The 18,409-nt window shown below is 47.4% G+C and overlaps 1 protein-coding gene and 1 long non-coding RNA gene across 4 annotated transcripts in view; one reads left to right on the top strand and one right to left on the bottom strand.

Annotated features, from left to right (window-relative positions):
* The window catches only part of LOC309962629, a 742,666-nt gene that overhangs the window by 391,334 nt on the left and 332,923 nt on the right, over nt 1-18,409 (top strand). The gene's annotated exons all lie outside the window — the stretch shown is intronic.
* Nucleotides 1-18,409, bottom strand: part of DGKG (diacylglycerol kinase gamma) — a gene marked incomplete at its 5' end in the record, with an annotated part of 158,831 nt that overhangs the window by 25,448 nt on the left and 114,974 nt on the right. For all 3 annotated transcript variants that reach the window (XM_082840520.1, XM_082840521.1, XM_082840522.1), the window contains one exon: nt 8,287-8,464. In XM_082840520.1, the coding sequence (XP_082696646.1) occupies nt 8,287-8,464 (178 nt within the window). The remainder of the gene's footprint in view (nt 1-8,286; nt 8,465-18,409) is intronic.

The following is an 18,409-nucleotide window of genomic DNA, read 5'->3' as shown; positions in this document are numbered from 1 at the left end:
GGGAAAAATCTAAGATGTCTAGGCCTGCCAGCCAGCCAGTCTAGAAGTCTCTTCTGCATGTGAAAAACGAAAGTTTCCTTGGTTCTTTGGTTCTATTTTGAGCAATAAACCTCCTAAGGCAGGAATTCCGTTGGAGTTTAACTGCAGCTTGAACCTGTATGAGCAAGCTTCCCTCTGCGGACACGGAACAGCCTCCGGAGGCCCTATTCTGCCTCGCCCACCCCTCCCAATCTTGGCGGGGTGTGGGGGGGGCACTCAGCTGGAGGCAGAGTCCTCCTGATTCACAAGTCAGCTGCGGAAGAATGAAGGATCGCTTCACTTGAACTTCTAGTAAATGCGGGTTGGGTCAGGGACAGGCAGAAATGGGGAGGCTGGGGTGGGTGGTCTGGTGTGCACAGAAAGAATTCCATGTGTGAAATACTGGGACTTGGGCTCTAGTCCCAGGTCCTCCAGTTTGTGTGACCTTGGATGGGTCAATTAATCTCCCTAGGCCTCCTTTTTCTAATCTATAAAGTATCTTCTTGGCAGCCTCGGGGGAGCAGCTAGGCCCACCAGTGCAGTGCTTTTCAAACTTGAGTAAGCATTCATCACCAGGGGATCTTGCTGACAGGCAGATTGGGCTTCAGGAGGTTTGGCCTACATTCTGACACTCTCAGGTGATGCCCTTGCTGCTGGCTGTGGACCACGTGAGGTTCTAGTGCAGGGATGGGCAAACCACGGCTCGAGGGCCAAACCCAGCCTGCTGCTTGTTTGTGTAAATAAAGGGGGACTAGGACGCAGCCATGCCATTCGTTGCGTGTGGTCTATGGCCGCTTTCACGCTGAGGGGTTGGAGGTGAGCAGTTGTAGCCGAGACTGCATAGCCCACAAAGCCTAACTATTTTAAGAGTTACTATTATGTGGTCCTTTACAGGAAATGCTTGCCAACCTCTGCTCTAGTGGACAGAGGACTGGCCTGTGTGAACTAAAAGACCTGCATTTCAGTCGGGGTTTGGCCAAGGGCCAGCCACTTCACCTTGCTGGTTCCCCCTCTCCTTATCTTGAGGACGAAAGGATCTCTAAATTTCTAAGAGACCAGTGAGTCTGGGATTTCAATACTACATGGACCTGAGAATCAGGTTGTGTGGCCTTGATCTGGAAGCTGCAAAAACACACCTAGCCTAACCCGCAGAGTCCAGCAGGCAACCCTGACAGGTACGGAGAGACTGCGTGATGTAGAGGCAGCTGGGAACACATAGGGGCTCGGAGAAGGGACCAGTGAGGATGGAAGGCAGACCTCCTGGCCTCCTGTACGGGCCGATGCTGGCACAGCAGCTCTGGAACATTGCTCACGAGCATCACACACACAAATTTCATCCCATCAAACACGGTTCCCTATCTTACTGCTCCAGGTGCCCCTGACCCTGGGTGCTTTTGGTCAACCAATATTAATAAGCTCTTTCAAGGTCTCAGAGGCCGTGCCAGGCACAGGGATGTAGAAGGAACTACGATATCTGGGGCCGAGGAGCTCACATTGGGGGGGAGAGACACCATGTGAGCAAATAATTACAGGAGAGTTCCATGAGCCGCTGTGACGGGAAATGCATCACTCTGGGTCTCTAGCTTGGGCAACAGGTGATGCCATCAACAAGGCAGGGAACGTGGGGATGGGCAATGGGCTTTAGGAGAAGGGGGAGGGTGTGTAAAGAGGGAGAAGAGAATGCCTCATCTGGGTTTGGGGCATGTTGATTCCAACGTGGGTGCTTGAGGGACTGAGTGACAAAGCTGTGATTTCCTGTGAAAAGCAGAGCAGAGTCTCTCTGTAGGCCTGCCACTGATGCAGAGGAATGACTGGTGTGTTGCCATGGTTACTTCCCAGCGCTGAGGGGCGTCCCAGCGCACACCCCCCAAGTGCCCACCAGGCTCTTTAGGGGTTGCTAGCCTTGCTCCATCTCAGCCCCTAGGTGAGACCTTGGCCAGAGAGGCCTCTGTGAAATGCACACTTTTTAGGAACATTTCTATTTTTCAACCCGAATGAGCCGTGAGTGGCTGGCAATTGCTCACTACGACTGTCTTTCTGGTCAGATCTCCACCAAATGGGAAAATTGGGAACATACCACCCTGGACAGCTCCTGAACCCAACCGGCCACTTTCTGTTATGGTTTCCTACAAGTGAGGAGAGAGCCCTGAGAAGCAATGAACTCATGTACTCATGATTATCCTGTTGTCTCATCTGAGCTCTGGCTCACCACCCGGGAGGGTGGATCTCTGACAGCTGGATGGCGTCCCTTTATCTGGCTTTGGGATTCAGGGTAAGACCCATGCAATTAGTGAAGATCCACATGGGCACAGTGCACAGGCAGGTTGAACCACCTGTGCCCACAAAGTAGTGGTGTCAACTGACTCTGAAGTGGGAGGGTTTTCCTCTTCCCAGGTAAGACCCTGGCATCTGGGTGGCAGATTTGATGACCGTATGCTTTTGCCAGGAGGGTGCCTGTGTGAGTGCCTGCTAGTTGGTTTGAGTTCCAGGCTAGTGAGCCTATCTGTGAGCCACGCAGTGGCTGGCTGGCCTTGCTGGGGTGCTGAGTAGCCATGCGACTCTCCCTCTTAGCACTTATCACAGATCCTAACTACATGCCTATCTGTGGGATTGTTTTACTGAGGCCTGGTTCCCGCACTCCCTAATGGCTGCAGGCACTAGATCTGGTTTTGCTCATCAATGTGCCCTGGTGCCTGGCATTTGGTCTGTGTTTCGAAGGTGTGTGTTGAATAAATGACAGGAAGCCTGTCACTGCTGCTGGGAAACTGACTCAAAATGTATATCCTACCAAAGGTCTCCCTGTTTTTGTTTACCAGGAATTGCAAAAATTATTACCTAGTGAAAGTCTGGGGAGATCTTGCCCTCTCTGTTTAGAATCTTGTCTAGGACACCCTGGATGCAGTTCACACGGGGTTGACTAAGAAACCTCACTGAGGGTGAGGTAGCCAGCTCTGGGTGACACAGCCTCAAGGCTGCTGCTGGCTCAAGGCTGAAGGCTGGATGGGGGCATACACGAGCCTCGGAGAAGAGTCTGAGAACATGTGTAGGAAGCCTCCGCATTCACATCCAGGGTGGGGCCAGAGAGAAACAACGGCAGAGCTTCCAGGGCTTCGCTCCCTAGCCTCGGGGGGGACTGATCTAGCTTGTGCCATGCATGCCCTTGGTAATTGAAGGCTTGGCACCCTTACCCTCACCTGGTTTCGCCGGATAGCCACTCAGGTGGAACCTCCACATAGGCAGCAACAGCCAAACACGCTTAAGCACAGTGCCAACAAGTAACCCTAGAGTTGTGGGCTGTTAGAACCATAGGTAATTCAAAGATAATCCAGACCAAATTACTGAAGCAGAAGTAAAGAGAGTGAAATTCTAAATTTGGCCCTTTTCTCACGTACTAAATACTCATCACCTTCCACTGATCACTTAACAATTTTTCTAATTACTATTGATCAAGCGCTCACCACGTTCCAGGCATTCTGCTAAGTGTTCTACATGGATGATCTCATTTAACTCTCAAAACAAGGTGACTATGCTGATGGAGAGAGATTATAATTGTTTCCATTTTGCAAGGGTTGAAATGGAGGCTTGGAAAAATTCAATGATTCAACTAACATCACATGGCTGGTGGTGGGGAGGTCTGGGTCTTCTAGCTTCTAGTTCAATGGTCAGTCCCTTACTCTACAGCGACTCTCAGCTATAAGTCCTCCAGGCTATATTTGAATTACTTATTTGAAGACAGCCAGCACATCTTACTTATCAAATGAGTTTCTAATGGTTCCATGAAACTAAATTCTCAGTCTCACAAATATTTGCATCGAACTCTTTGTAAGACTATTTTTTTTTTAAGATTTTTCCCTGAGGGTCTGCTCCTGTCCAGCTCCAGAATCTACTGCCCACTGTGCTCACAGGCCAAAGGCAAGATTCCTTCCCCGCCCCCCCACCGCCCTCTGACAAACATTTCTGTAGAACCTGAGCCAGGTAGGATGTTAGGCTTTGAAGGGGACACACAGATGAAGCACACATGCTCCCCATTTTCCAGGTACTGGCAGGAGAAAAATATGATGAGGATACATGTGCCTACGAGACAATGCAACCCATAATCAGGGTACTGTCAAGACAGAAGCCCAAATTAAATGCTCTAGGAATTCGGAGGCCAGACTCACTTCCAGAGGTGCCACCACAGGCTCTAGGAAGGAGATGGCCCTTGAGGTAGGTCTTGTAGGAGGAGCAGAATTTCAATCAAGTGTATATGGAGCCTTTCCTTGGACTGGAACATAAATGCTTCCTGTTTTCTGAGTGTCTGGCTTGTGCAGAACACATAGTAGGACCTCAAATAAATTTTCTAGTTGGACACTAGCCACTTGGGGCTAGGCTAGGAATCAGGGACTTGGTTCTGATGTGACCACTGGACATAAATTGTATAAGTCCTATTGCTTCTCTGGGCCTCTGTTTTTCCCAACTATGAAATAGGGACATGGAGGGGAGTGCGTATAACCTTGCTCATGGGTTTCTGGTTAGGGTTAGGTTAAGTTAATATACGTAGAACTATCTGCAAGCCAAAATGAAATATAAATACCTGTCACTATTCTTACTGGTATTATAAAAACTAAAAAGAACCATTGCCCAGGTACCTCTCATTTACCCAATAACCTTTTTTTGGACTAACTATACGGGGTCAGGCACTGGAGAAAAGATGAATACTATCCAGCCTCCATCCTTGGAATTTGAAAGGTCTAGGAAAGGAGGCAGAAGGTACAATTGATGGTATAGGTTTAATGTGCTACGGCAAAGGCTGGGCTGGAGTTTGGCAGGATCTCTGCTCTTTCTTAGTGATAGTACAGATAGGTGGCAATGCTAAACCTGAGAACTTCAAAATCAGTCATTCAGCTGGTATGCCCCAACATAACATAGCCTTAAAGGTGAGGAGAAAATTTAAGCTTATACTATGTTCCAGGCACTCTGACATCCATCATCATGACAAGCTAGGTATTATGATGCCTATTTTACAGGTGAGGAAGCTGAGACTCAGAGAGGTTGGGTAACTTTCCAAGGTTTATAAGACTAGAAAGTGTAAAGCCTAAATTTAAACCCAGGTCATTCAACTGCAAGCTTGGTACTTTCCCCAAGACCACTTCTTGCTTTCTAACCAGCCAATGGTTTATAGAACTCATTCCATGCTAATCTTGATCGACCTTCTTTCTTGGCTTGCTTTTCCAAGGAGAAAGACTGACCTGTGATGAGATTTGACAGTAACATTTTCTGTTGTCATTTCCTTGAACACTTCCTATGATAAACCCCCTCCCTCCCACTATTCTCTTCTGACCTCTCCCTCACCTCCAACCCTAGTGAATCTGCCAAGGAATAACAAATCCCAACAAATAAAGAGCCTGCAGAGGAAGATCCCTACCTTCTCAGCCACTGGCCTATAAACCGACACAAAACACACCGAAAGAAGGAAGAAACCTGCCATATAATTCTGTTCAAGGAGTCCACTAGACCCAAACCTGGCCGTGCCTTAATTCTGTGGAGCTGTAAGCAACCTACGCTCTACAGGAACCTGTAGGATTGTCAGATTTGCCTATTTTACAGATAAGGAAAACTGAAACCCAAGAAGTTGAAAGGACTTGCCCAACATCATACACTAGTGAGAGGCAAAGTCTGGACTGGAACCCAGGACTCTTGACTCCCAGGCCAATGCTTTTCCACTTTTTAAAATGGGTTGCCTCTTTAGTGTTTCCTCATGAACATCTCATCTTAAAGGAGATCATGGCCCTTTAAGAAAAAGCTTTCACTGTAGGTTCGTTCTCTGCAAAGCCCAGAAGCCAAGACTCCCTCCTCAGCCTCTGCTCTGATCAGCTCCTGTCCTCATCTAAAGAACAGGAAGTAGCTGCATTTTTAGCTCTGAAAGCATATTCTTGGGGTGGGAAAGGGGGATTTGGGGAAGAGAGTTCCTGTACATGAAGGTCATGAGCGATCAGCAGACACATTACTCTTGCTTGAAGAAGGGGAAGATATACGGTAAGACATACAAGGGAAGATGACGATTGTCCTTGAGCCCCAACCAGAAAACATCCTCAGCAAGAGCGGCCCCCAGCCCCTGCCTGAGGGGAGGGGGATTCTGCCCTGATTCTGCTCTGCCTGGATGCCAGAGTGGCAGCTGGGGTGGGAACACTGGGGTGGGAAAGTTTGCAGAAACTTTCTACAACTTCCAATGCTTCCCCCACCCTCTGCTAGCACCCACAACTTCCCCTGCCAAGGGAGGAAGGAGGAACACATTATTGAGTTTAATAATTTATACAAATTGAAAAGTTTACTCTGAAATAAAGGGGACTTAAGAGGGAAGCAGAGAAAAAAAAAATTCCCAAGTCTTCTCTTAAAGGACACAGGTGTGCAGATGACCCCTCTTGATGACCTTGCTTCAGAATACGACAATCTGATTGTTTAACAGGTAGGTCTGAAATAAGGCAGTAACCATTCCCTCAATGGTTGGCCAAGTTTTGTCTCCTTCTACTGGTGGGATCACATCCAGCCTTAGGACTAACCACCTGGGACATCAAAGAACCCAGACCCAGATTCCTGGACACTTGTCTATGTCGGTGGTTCTCAAACCCGGCAGCCCATCCGATCGTCTGGGGAGCTCATTACAAATTTAGGTTCCCAGGAACCAACCCAGAGATTGATTATGGAGATCTGGGCTGGGGCCCAGGACTTCATTTTCGATAGGCAGGTCTGGTTTAAAAATCAATGGTCTGGTCAATCCCATCCATTCAGTCATCAAAACTTTTATACCAGATGCTGGTTTTATGGCAAAGAAAACCAACGTCCCAAAAAGTAGGTTAGTGCCAGCACTTGGATTTGAATCCATTCTCCTGCCTCCTCAGGTGGGGTCTTTGCCAAAGCCCTCACATACGGCTTCTCCCCACACCCCTACTCTGGCTCACCAGGCCACTGAGAATCCCTGCGGATGAGCGGGGCCGGCTCATCCGATCCACAGAAGAGGCAGAGCTGCCAGGAACTTTGATTGCGGCCCGTCTGGTTTGCTGGTGGCAGTGGCTGGTAAGGGGTAGGGCTGAAGGTAGTTTTAAGGGCACTCTCAGAAAGCTGTGTCCTGTATCCTGGTGGGTAGTTGATGGCCTCTAAGGCACACTATCCAGTTGTTCCAGGCAGGAAGAAGAGTCGGCTCATGGCAGGGTGGCAGAGGCAGAGGGAGTGAGGGGGCAGTAACAGAAGATGCAGTCCGGAGGTGACGAGAGGCCAAACCCTCTAGGACCCTCTAGGCCACATGAAGAGCTTTAGCTTTCAGTCTGAGCCACTGCAGGATTCTGAGCAGGAGAGTGGCATGGACAGACATATTTTCCCAGGGGCATTCTGATGCAGTGGTGAGAAGTGACTGTAGAGGGTGGGGGAAGAAGCAGGGAATCCAGTTGGGAGGGTTTGCAGTAATCCAGGGGATAAGGGATGGTGGCTCAGACCAGGGTGGTAGGAATCTTAGATGTTTTTAAAGAGTAGAGCTAACAGATTTTTGGATGGGTTGGGTATGAGATATGAGATAAAAGGGAATCGAGGATGGTGCCAAGTGTTTTGGCTTAAGCAGCGGGCAGGTTTGAGTTATCGTCAACTGAGATGGAGAAGGCTGTGGGTGGAGAAGGTTTGGGGGAGGGACGTCAGAGATCAGTTTTGGACTTGCTGAGTCACTGGCACTCACGTGGTATTTAAATAAAGTCTCACTACTCGATGAGATCATCAAAGAAGTGAGTACAGACAGAAGAGAGAAGAGGGCTGGGGACCCTCCCGTATAAAGAGGTTAGAGAGAAGATGAGCACTCAGCACAAGACTAAGAAGGAGTGACCAGTGGGAAACCAGGAAGGTGTGGAGTCCTGGAAGCTGAGTGGACAGTGTTTCCAGGAAGAAGGGGTGATCAGTTGGGTCAGATGCTGCTGACAGATGAAGCAAGATCAAGACTGAGAACTGACTATTGGATTTAGTTACTGAAGGACACTGGTAACCTTGACACAAACAGCCTTTGACCCTAACCTCATGGAGTCCCACAGTTTGACTACTGACTGTCATTTCGGGCTCCCTTATTGTAACTTTTCTCAATCAGGTTATTAAACATTGCAGCATCAGGGATGATGAGTCAGTGTATCTCCGAGTCCCTGTAAAGCTGTAGAAGCTTCTAGAGCCTGCTGTAGACCCCAATACAGTTTGCTGCCAGACCCGCCTGAACATCCCTCCCACTGACCGGAGCAATTCTCCTCATGCCGGGCTTACCTTGAATGCAGAATTTCAGTTCCTTGGGGTCAGTGACGACCTTCCTGCTTTCCCGGATCACAGCCCGGTTCTTCTTGGTTTCTCCCCAGAGATTGGTGCCACCGTACATGCTGGGAATGTTGAGAATAGCAATGCCTTCAAGGAAGATGCCGCTCAGGTCCACCCCAACTCCGTCACACTGAGGGGCAGAGAGAGAATTTCATCCGTTAGTGTCCTCAGTATATCCCAACCCAAGGTGGCATGTATGTATGTATGTGTGTGTGTGTGTGTGTGTGTGTGTGTGTGCACGCACGTGTGGTGTGGGCGTGCACGTGTGGTGTGGGCTCTCATGGAGAATGTGAAAGGCTGTCAGCCACCAGCCAGCCTCTGTCAGAAGCTGAATCTTGGGCAACATTGCTCAGGCCTAATGCTTTGGCCACTGCAGCGGGGTGAGGGAGGTCCAGTCCTGGTCAGCTCTGGGGAGACAGCACAAAGCTCCAGGAACCGTCTATAGATCTAGAAGGGCTTTAGGGATGGTTCAGAAGACAACTGCAAACTGTTCACCAGTCCAACCTCATTCTCATCAATCCTGCCCCTCCGTAACCACTGTGAAGGTCTGGTGGAGCATTGAGTCCAGAACCTAACACTGCATATTCTCAACAAATGACAGAAAAGTTTCATTTTACCTCTTCTTATTTTACCCCTCCTGTGAGAAGTATAAGACTTTAAGATTTGGATGGCTTTCAGAATTTTCCTGTCTCCTGTATCTCTATCGTAAGTGCAATTTTGGCATATGTGCTTGCTGATGTAGCAGAGTTTCTTTATCCAGTCTCTACCACCCACATCACCGCCAGGTACAAAAGGCCAGTAGGCTCCAATCTGCCTGTCTCACATATCTATAAAGTCAGCCTACTTTGGCATAATGCTTACCAACGCAGCAAAAAATAGATTAGCTCTGATCCTCGTTCCTCAGGATTGGAGGTAGTTTACTTCATTTACAGAAGAAAACATTACCCAGAGAGGTAAGCTAAGCTATCCAAGATTGCACAGTTGATAAATAACAGAGCAGGGGTTCAAAGTTGGGGAATCTGACTACAAAGCTCAAGCTCTTCGTCTTGCTTAATGTGAGGCAGGAAAAAAAAATCAAAAGCATGCAACAAAAATCCACTATCTTTGAGGTTACCAACAAATCCAAACTTCCAGAGATTTCTTAACAGATGAGTCATAGAAATGTAGGGCTTGTTGCCATTCATTTTGGCATACTCCCTGATTTCTTTGCAGCTCTCAGTTTATCGTATCTTATCATCCCCATGACTTGTCTCCCCAGCTACAAAATGGTAGAGAGTGAGCTTCTTTGGTGACTGGGAATTCCTTTCTTTATCAGGAAGTTCTGATTATTTCAGAGGTCTTTTAATGTTGAACCTGATTCTCTTCCTTCCTGCTTCCACCCGTTGGTCTTATTCTCCCTTCTGAAGTCAGACAGAATGAACCTCCTTCTCCTCCATGGAAGTGCCCACTGGGTACACAATGACGTGCAACCATCATCAGCAGCAGCATCATGCATATGCATTAAACATTGCCATTTGCCAGGTAGGCTTTTATACACATCTCATTTATTACCTTCATAATAATCTTGTAAGTTAGTTACTAGGATTACCCTCACTGTACTTTTGGGGAAACTGAGGCACAGAGGCAGTTAAGTAACTTGCCCAAAGTCACACAACTTACAAACGGAAGTACACAGATTGACGGCAGGCTGTCGGAGTCTCAGTCTTACCCACTCCTTTCTCTCTCTTCCCTCTCACACCACCATTTAGTTGTGCCTCAGGGTTGAGCACTGTCAAGTCTCTGGCTCCTCCTGTGGGACTTGCCCCGTTCTGTACACACTACGGTTTGTTACTGTCCTACTCCATAAGGTCCTGGCACCGAAAAGAACACCAATGGCAGAATCTGATGGCACAGGTGGCAACGTCACCAGCACTTCCTGGGGCTGGGATCCCCTAATATTATCACGCCCCAGAGATGAAATAACGTGGGGAGCCCAGGTAGAGGCTCAACATGTCCCCCATGATCATTATCCTTAGTGTTAAATACGATCAAGTTTGCACTAGCTCTTTTATGAGCAGCTACATGACGACTGAATCACTTCAGCTTGAGTGGGTGGTCATCCCAGGCACTCAGGCCCTCATCCCATCATCTACTTCTCAGCCCAGTCTTCCCCATCCTGAACTTGTGTAGGTATTTTTAAATAACTTAGACAGAGGGTTTTGCACTTATTTAATTTTATCTGACTTTCAGCCCAAGCCCCCACCAGTCCATCTAGTTTATATTAAATCTTCATTCTGTGACCCTATGCAATAGCTCTCCTATTATTTGCAGATTAGGTCCATTAATACACATATATAAAGGGCAAAACAGGGAATAAGCCCTCTCCTTGGTCAGTTTAACACACCAGATATTGTGCATTAAATGGCCCTTGGGGTGTGGCTGCCTTATCAGGGCTGCACCCTCTGAACAGGACTGTCACCCAGCCCACTTTTCATTACAGTATGGAATCATGGAACTCAGAGATGAGAGGGACCCAAGAGAACATGTCCTATCTTTCATCAGTGAGGCCCAGTGAGGTTAAAGATCTTGCCTGTGGTCATCCAACTTACTAATGGTGGAGTTAGACTAGTATCCAGGTGTTCAGACCTCAATTCTGTGCTCTTTCCACTAAAACATAAGACATTGTGCTGAGATCAAATAGCATTTCCTAAATAACCACCCTACAACCTCTATCAGAAAAGGAATAAGAGAACTCATATTAAGCCACTAATATCTGTAAAGGGCAAGTACTTGGTTAATACTTTATTCCAGAATTTTGCCAGGGGTTGGGATGAAGTATATCAGTCTGTGGTTTCCAGAATGTATCCTTTACTAATTTTTAAAAACTGGGGCATTTGTGTGTTTGCCTCTCATTGGATGGAACCCACTGTGTTTTCTGGATTTGTCAGAGTGGTCCCCGAATGCCACCTATAGGTTTGTCCAGCAACTTGGATTCAAGTGTGTATGTTTTCCAAGGCCAGTTAGTTCTCTATTGATCAGCTTTGGGCTCTGATACCTACCTTTATCATTTGTTCTTCCATTTTTGGTTAAGGCTACTCTCTCTCTGGAAAAAATAAAAAAAACTCTTTCGGAATGTCAAAGTCCTAAAGAGGTATGCTTTCCATGTTCTTTTTTTTTTTTTTTTTTTGCGGTACGCGGGCCTCTCACTGTTGTGGCCTCTCCCGTTGCGGAGCACAGGCTCCGGACGCGCAGTCTCAGTGGCCATGGCTCACGAGCCCAGCCGCTCTGCGGCATGTGGGATCTTCCCGGACCGGGGCATGAACCCGTGTCCCCTGATTTGGCAGGCGGACTCTCAACCACTGCACCACCAGGGAAGCCCCACACATATTCTTATTTAGGGATTTATAAATGTCAGACTTATTCTCTGACTTATTCACTGGGTCAGACTTTTTTCCAAACTCTGAAATTAGCTTTGCTCAACCCTGTGCCCAGCATTGAGTTCTTGAACGCTTTTCACCTCCTAGACCACTCAGTCACTTTCTCCATTGGTTGTAGTGACTTCCGCATGACCTCAATTTATTCATTGTTGGCCAAAACGCCCCCTCCCTTCTAGAAGTAATAATAATAATACTAGCAGCTATTTGACAAGAGCTTCCTTGTGCTGGTCCTTCCCTTACATTCTCTCTTGGGATGCTCACATGAACACCGTGAGGGAGGCACCATTGCTACCCCCAAGGGACAGGGTCTCAGAGGGGTTAGGGTGCTGGCTTAAGGCTACACAACTTCCCCTCTACAGGCTGGCAGAGCTCGGTTGCAAACCCAGGCAAGTCAGATGCCAGATTCTACTCTGGAGACGAAAGAGTCAGTGCAGCAAACTGGGACTTTTGCTGATGCTAGACTTGTCGCAAAATTAAACTTCCAGCTGTTGTTTGAATAATTGAAATCTCCCACTACTACTCTGTATTGTAGAGTACTTAGAGCAGTGCCTGGCACGTCAATGTTGGTATCAGTATTATATCTTGCTTCTGTGCCAGATTTGTGTTAAAAAAAAAAAAAAGTAAACCATTAGCACAGCACAGTCCTTGGCACGCGGTATTCCATAAAGTCACCTTTCTTCCCTACTGCTGTTTTAAGTGTACTCTGTCCCCTCCATCTCTAGTCATAACAAGCTAGGAGTGTTAGTTATTAACTTGGTAAGCCGTTAACCTCTCTCTGGAAGAACAAACAGTCCTCACTCTGCTTTATGATAGAAGGTCCCCTTCCCCCACTATCTCACTGAGTCATAGGTGGACTGGGGCGAGTAGAAGAGGTGGGGGGAGCCTGGGGACTGTTGGATGTAGCTGCTCCCCACCTTTGGAATGCACCTATTTGGAAATTGAGAGGCAGTGCCTTGTCTTGGAAGGAGCATGCCTGGGCTTGGAGACAAAGAGATATGGGTTTAAATCCTGGCTCTGTCACTTGCCAGCTGTGCGATCCTGTGTTGGTTCCTTAACCTCTTTGAGCTTTAATCTGTCATCCGTAAGATGGGGTGGGGATGGGGAAATAACATTTACTTCGAGGGTTTGACTGGTCTCTGGAAGACAGCAGCATTCCAAAACTGTCTGCATTGTCATTACAGTTAATAATAATATAACCTGTGCCATGAGGCATTTTTCAGCCTGAAATCATCCTCCCACTACCTGAGATCTTGCTGGAAGCATTTTAATGGCCCCTTGGCCCAGCTCATGCTAGTGGGAGCCTTGCCTGACCATACCTGCATGCCTATTCTCCACGCTTCTTGGCCTGGACACCACACACTGATTTCTTTCAGAACCTCAAGGCTGCTTAAGGCTCGGGAAAGGTAGAAAGTTGCCGTGCTAGATCTGGGAACGTGGAGCCCAGAGAAGTACACTGTAGGCTTAAATGGAACACCGGCCCCAGGGCCGCTCCCGGCGGGTTCCTGAGCTAAATCCTCCAATAGTTCCATGACGTCATAGGGCCCCCCTCCCCCTGCTGGGACCCGGGTTGGGGGCGCCTCCTGGGGAGAGCGCAAGGAGGACGGCGGTCCCTGTGCTCACCGTTGGCCATCGCTAACCTAGGACCGGGCTGGCAGGCTCGCCCCTGAGCCGAGGCTGCGCTGCAGCGAAACCCAGGTATTTACAGTCGGGTATGGGTCGAAACAGAGAGCTGTTGTCCCGGCTGCCCGGCAGCAAGCTCGCACAAGCCCCAAGTTGTGCTCAGAGTGGGCGCGGGCTGCGAGGTGCCGGACGCGGGCCGCCCGGGTCCGAGGCAGCAGCGCTGCAGGCGCGGGGTGGGGTGGGGTGCATCCAGGCCAGCCCGGTTCCTGCCCGCCTGGAAGCCGTTCAGGAATTTGCCAGAGCCCAGGCCGGGAGCCGCCCGCGCCCGCCTGCTCCAGGCCTTGCTGCGCCGGCCGCAGCTGTCGGCAAGTTCAACAGTCGTCCCCACTTGCGACGACAGTACCCATAGTTCTAGTTTCTAAGCCAAGGGATGGTTGGTTTGGTGGAGGGCCGGTGGGTAGTCGTATTCATCCCATTCCCCCAACCCCCTCCCCCACCTCTCAGATCCTTAAAATCCCCAGAATTTTGGGCAGAACTAGGACCCGCCAAGTTCTCCGTGCTCTCTGAGGGGCAGAGAGCCGAGGAGGTGAGAGAGGGCAGTGGTGCTTCCCTTCCCCGGGCCTCGGGCTTTTCCGAGCCCCGGGTGCGTACCTGCCGGCCTCGGTGACCTGAAAAAGGCAGCGGATCTGAGTGAGGCCGCCTGCACTTCAGCCCGGACGATCCTATTTAGGAAGGTCCTCAGAGAAGGAGATCCCATAATTTATTTGATGACCTGTTTCAGTTTTTAGCAACTAGGAAATTCTCCCGTCTTCTGACCTCGATTCACGGTGCCACGGATTACGCTGATTTTCTCCAGTTCAGAACGCAGATTGTTTTGTTTCATACTCCTGCCATTGGGCAGTGTCTGCTCTCTGGAATGACCTCTTCCAGGCCAGATTATAAAGTGTAACCCAGGCCTCGATGCCTCTGGGGGCATTTGTCCCCTTTCTGCTTGAAATTTTCTTTCTTGGGTTCCCTGCCTCTGCATTATCTTGATTGTCTCTCCCATCTTTGGTGACTCCTTCCTGGACTTTCTTTTTAAAAATCTTTCTATTATGGATATTTTCAAATATGTAGGAAGATAAAATAATAAATCCCATGTACCCCAAATCTCAGCTTCAGCAATTAGCAATTCACAGCTAATCTTATTTCAACTCTACCCCAGTTCATTTGAACTATTTTATAGCAAATCTCTGATGTTCTATCATTTCATCTATAAATACTTCTGTATGTATCTCTAAATGATAACTCTTAAAAAAAGAATTATCTCAATTCACTTATCACTCTTAAAAAGTAACAATAATTCTTTAACATTGATAAATAGCCAGTAATTGTTCAAATTTCCTCAACAGTCTCATTTGAAAAAAAAATTGTTTTGTCTGAAAGGTCTACAGAGTGAATTTGGTTGATACATCTTTTAGGTTTCTTCTGATCTATAAATTCCCTGTCCTTTTTTTTTTTCTTGCCGTATAATATTTTATTGAAGGAAATGGGTAATGGGTCATTTGTCCTGTACAGCAGAGCAAACTTTAATGTGCATACGAAATCACTTCAGGATGATTAAAATGCAGATTCTGATTTGGGAGGTCTGAGGTGGGCTGAGACTGCATTTCTACATCCTCCCTGGTGATACTGAGGTTGCATGTATGATGGACCACACTTTGCATCTCTGAGGTGTTTTTAAAACATATTCCCAGCCTATCTGGAGACTTGATCAAATTCAGGGTTGACATTTTGGCAAGAATACTCCATCAGTGTATTTCCTATTGCATCTCATCAGGAGGCACATAGTTTAGTTGTCTCACTTTTCGGTGATGTTCAGGTTGGTTAGTGGGTTCAGGTGTCGTCAGCCTGACTCTTCCATTATAGAGTTCTTAATCAGTGGACGATGATCCTTGTCTGGACCCATTATTACAGTCCTTTAGTGGTAGGATACACTTGAGGACACCCTAGCACCCTTTCTGTGCTCTTCTTCCAAATTTCTACAAATGCCATTTTCTCTGTGCATTCTTCCTTTCCATTCTCCAAAAAGGATCTCTATCTCTCATCTCTGCATCTGTGTTCTCATGGAATCAAAGACCTGAAGAGTCTTGAAAGATCATTCAGTCTAATTACCTCATTTTATAGATGAGAAAAATGGAGGTTAAGGAGGTGAAAGGAATGGTCCATTGTCACATAGCTAATCAGAGTCATCAGATCTGGAATTAGACCTTTGGTCATTTAGATTGGCCACCAAGAGGACATGAGTGATTTTGTAAAGAGGAATTTTGGCAGCTGGATGAGGGCCAAAGCGCAGAATCTTAGAATGGTAAAGCCAGATGGAACATTAGGTTTGGTAATGTCTGATTACCAAAATGAGAACAATGAGGCCTAGAGGTGGTAAGTTACCTTTCTAGATCACATGGCTGTCTCTTGGAAGAGTTAGGGCTTAATTAGGGCCACATATATAGGCCACAGAGTTGGGCCTACTTGCTTCTGTTTCTGCTGTACTCACTGCCTAAACTGCCATGCAGCTCTTTTATGCGTATTAAAATCCTATTCCAGCTCAAAAGCTAACTCTTCTCTGGGGCTTTTTCTGTAGAGGAAATTGCTCTAGCTAGAAATTGATCTTCCCCTTCTCTGAATTTTCCTTGCATTGTTTTTCTGTCGTATATGGAATGTATATTCTGCCATAGATCATGCATATTTGCCTGTCCCTAGGAGATTTTAAGCTCCCAGAAGGGAGGGACCATATGTTCCATGGCTCTGTGTTTTCCGTAGTTCTGGTATGTCTTACCCATTTCAGAAGTCCCATATAACTATTTTTTAATTGGAAGAATGTGTACAGAGATCCCCAAACAAAAACCAAGGTGTCCCTTAAAGAAACCTGACAAGGTTTTTTTCCTTCCAGACGAGTTCCCACAACTTCCCAGGATGAGTATATTGACCGAATAAAGTGGACTGAATGCCCAGGTTAGGGAGAAGTACGGAAGGTTAATCCAAGTCTGCAAGAAATGGTCCTCTGATCACAGCTAAGGGAACTCTATACCTGAACAGCTGGTAATAAGAATAGGACACATGGGACATGACGCATATGAGACAAACATTAAGGGACAGAAGACAAAAAGCACTCATTCATCCATCAAGAATGTTGGGAACCTAGTTTGTGCTAGACCCTGGGGATGGAGTGGAAATGCGACACAGTCCCTTTCCTTAAGGGACCTCCTGCAGGTCAACGCTAGAGGCAGTGATATCCTGCTAAATGCTTAACAGCGGGATCTCCAGGAAAAAAAGAAGCTCTGATTGTGGTGTTCCACAGTGTAAATATTCCCACTATGGCCAACTTCAAGCTACAAATATGACATCACCGAAAGCAGAGTTAGGAAGAGACGTGCCAGCAGGCAAGCTGGCCCCAGCGTACCACTGAGAAGGCCGTAGATATCTGCATATCTGCAGGGCCTATGGCCAGAACAGAGAAATTTATTGGGAGTGAAAGAAAAGCAGTCAGGGCAAATAGTGCTGTCTATTTTCCCTAGAGAAGAACTAGAGAGAATGTTTTTAGTGTCAATAATCTGATGTGTATCCTGAGGGAAGAAAAGGGAAGAAATTGAGTGGTGTTGATAACATTTCTAGAAAGACAGTCTGGTATTATCTACATTAAAAATTTTGTTTTGGCCTGGCATGTAGCTAAATCTTCCAGAGCAGTGGCTTCCCCTGCATTCAGAGGAGCTGCTTTATAGCATTTTAGGAGCTAATGTCTTGCTTTGGGCAGTTAGATACTAATACACATGTGTTATATGATAATATTAATAGATATAATTTATTGAGTAACTATTATGAACCAGGCACTTCATATATTTTATGTCTAATCCTTACAGCCCTGCAAGGTTGGTATTTGTATCCTCTTTTTTTTTTTTTTTTTTTGCGGTACACGGGCCTCTCACTGTTGTGGCCTCTCCCGTTGCGGAGCACAGGCTCCAGACGCGCAGGCTCAGCGGCCATGGCTCACGGGCCCAGCCACTCCGCAGCATGTGGGATCTTCCCGGACCGGGGCACGAACCCGTGTCGCCTGCATCGGCAGGTGGACTCTCAACCACTGCGCCACCAGGGAAGCCCTGTATCCTCTTTTCTACAGATGAGGAAACACTGAGTCAGTGAAACTGAGGAAGGTCCTTGTTTTCCCAGTTTATCCAGGTTTGTGGTGGGCTTCATGAACTTACAGGTTTCCTGCAGAAGATGCAAATGACGAGATCAAGAAGACAGTCCAGCTTATAGAGCCTGTACCTGAGGCCTGGGAATTTTGTGCTTTGTTATCTATGAGACTACTTCTGGAGTATTCTAGACGTAAGGGATTTGATTCTTCATTTCAAGGAGGACACTGGAAAAAATGGAGTCTATCAAGAGAAGAGTGGTCAGGATAGCCAGGAGTCTGTACATCAAGTTGTATAGGAACTGGGGACGTCGGCAAAGATCAATAGGAGATGACATGGAAGATAGATTTCAGCCCTATGAAGGGCAGTCGTGTGGAGGAGCAGAAAGGCATGTTCTGTGTGCCCCCAGATGGTGGAAATAGGCCCAAAGATGGGGAATTCAGTCATGCATCCCACAAACACTTATTGGGCCTCTATTTTCTTCCAAGCATTGTGCTAAGGGCTGACAAGGGAAGGATATGGCGATGAAAGGGACATACATCCTTGTTCAACATCGTGAAGAACTTTCTGAAAGTCAGAGCCTTCTAACAATGGAACAGGCTTCTGGAAAAGTAGTGAGCTTCCTACCCTTGGAGTATTCAGGAAAAGGCTGGATGTGTACTTATCAGAATATGCCAGAATGAATCTTTTAGTTGAGCGGTACATGGGACCAGATCCCCTTCCAGTTCAGAGATTCGGAGTCTTCATTCAGCCTTGCTTTGGCAGGCTAAAGTGCTGTGCTGAAAAAGTGTCATCATGGTCCCCCTCCTACCGCCCGTGTCCATCTAGCTGCATGCTCCGCGTTCTCTGACAGTGAGTGGTGGCGGGCCA

The sequence above is a fragment of the Leucopleurus acutus genome (genome assembly GCF_964270905.1).
Source record: "Leucopleurus acutus genome assembly, chromosome: 5".
NCBI lineage: Eukaryota > Metazoa > Chordata > Mammalia > Artiodactyla > Delphinidae > Leucopleurus > Leucopleurus acutus.
This window is presented reverse-complemented; position numbering and strand designations above follow the sequence as displayed.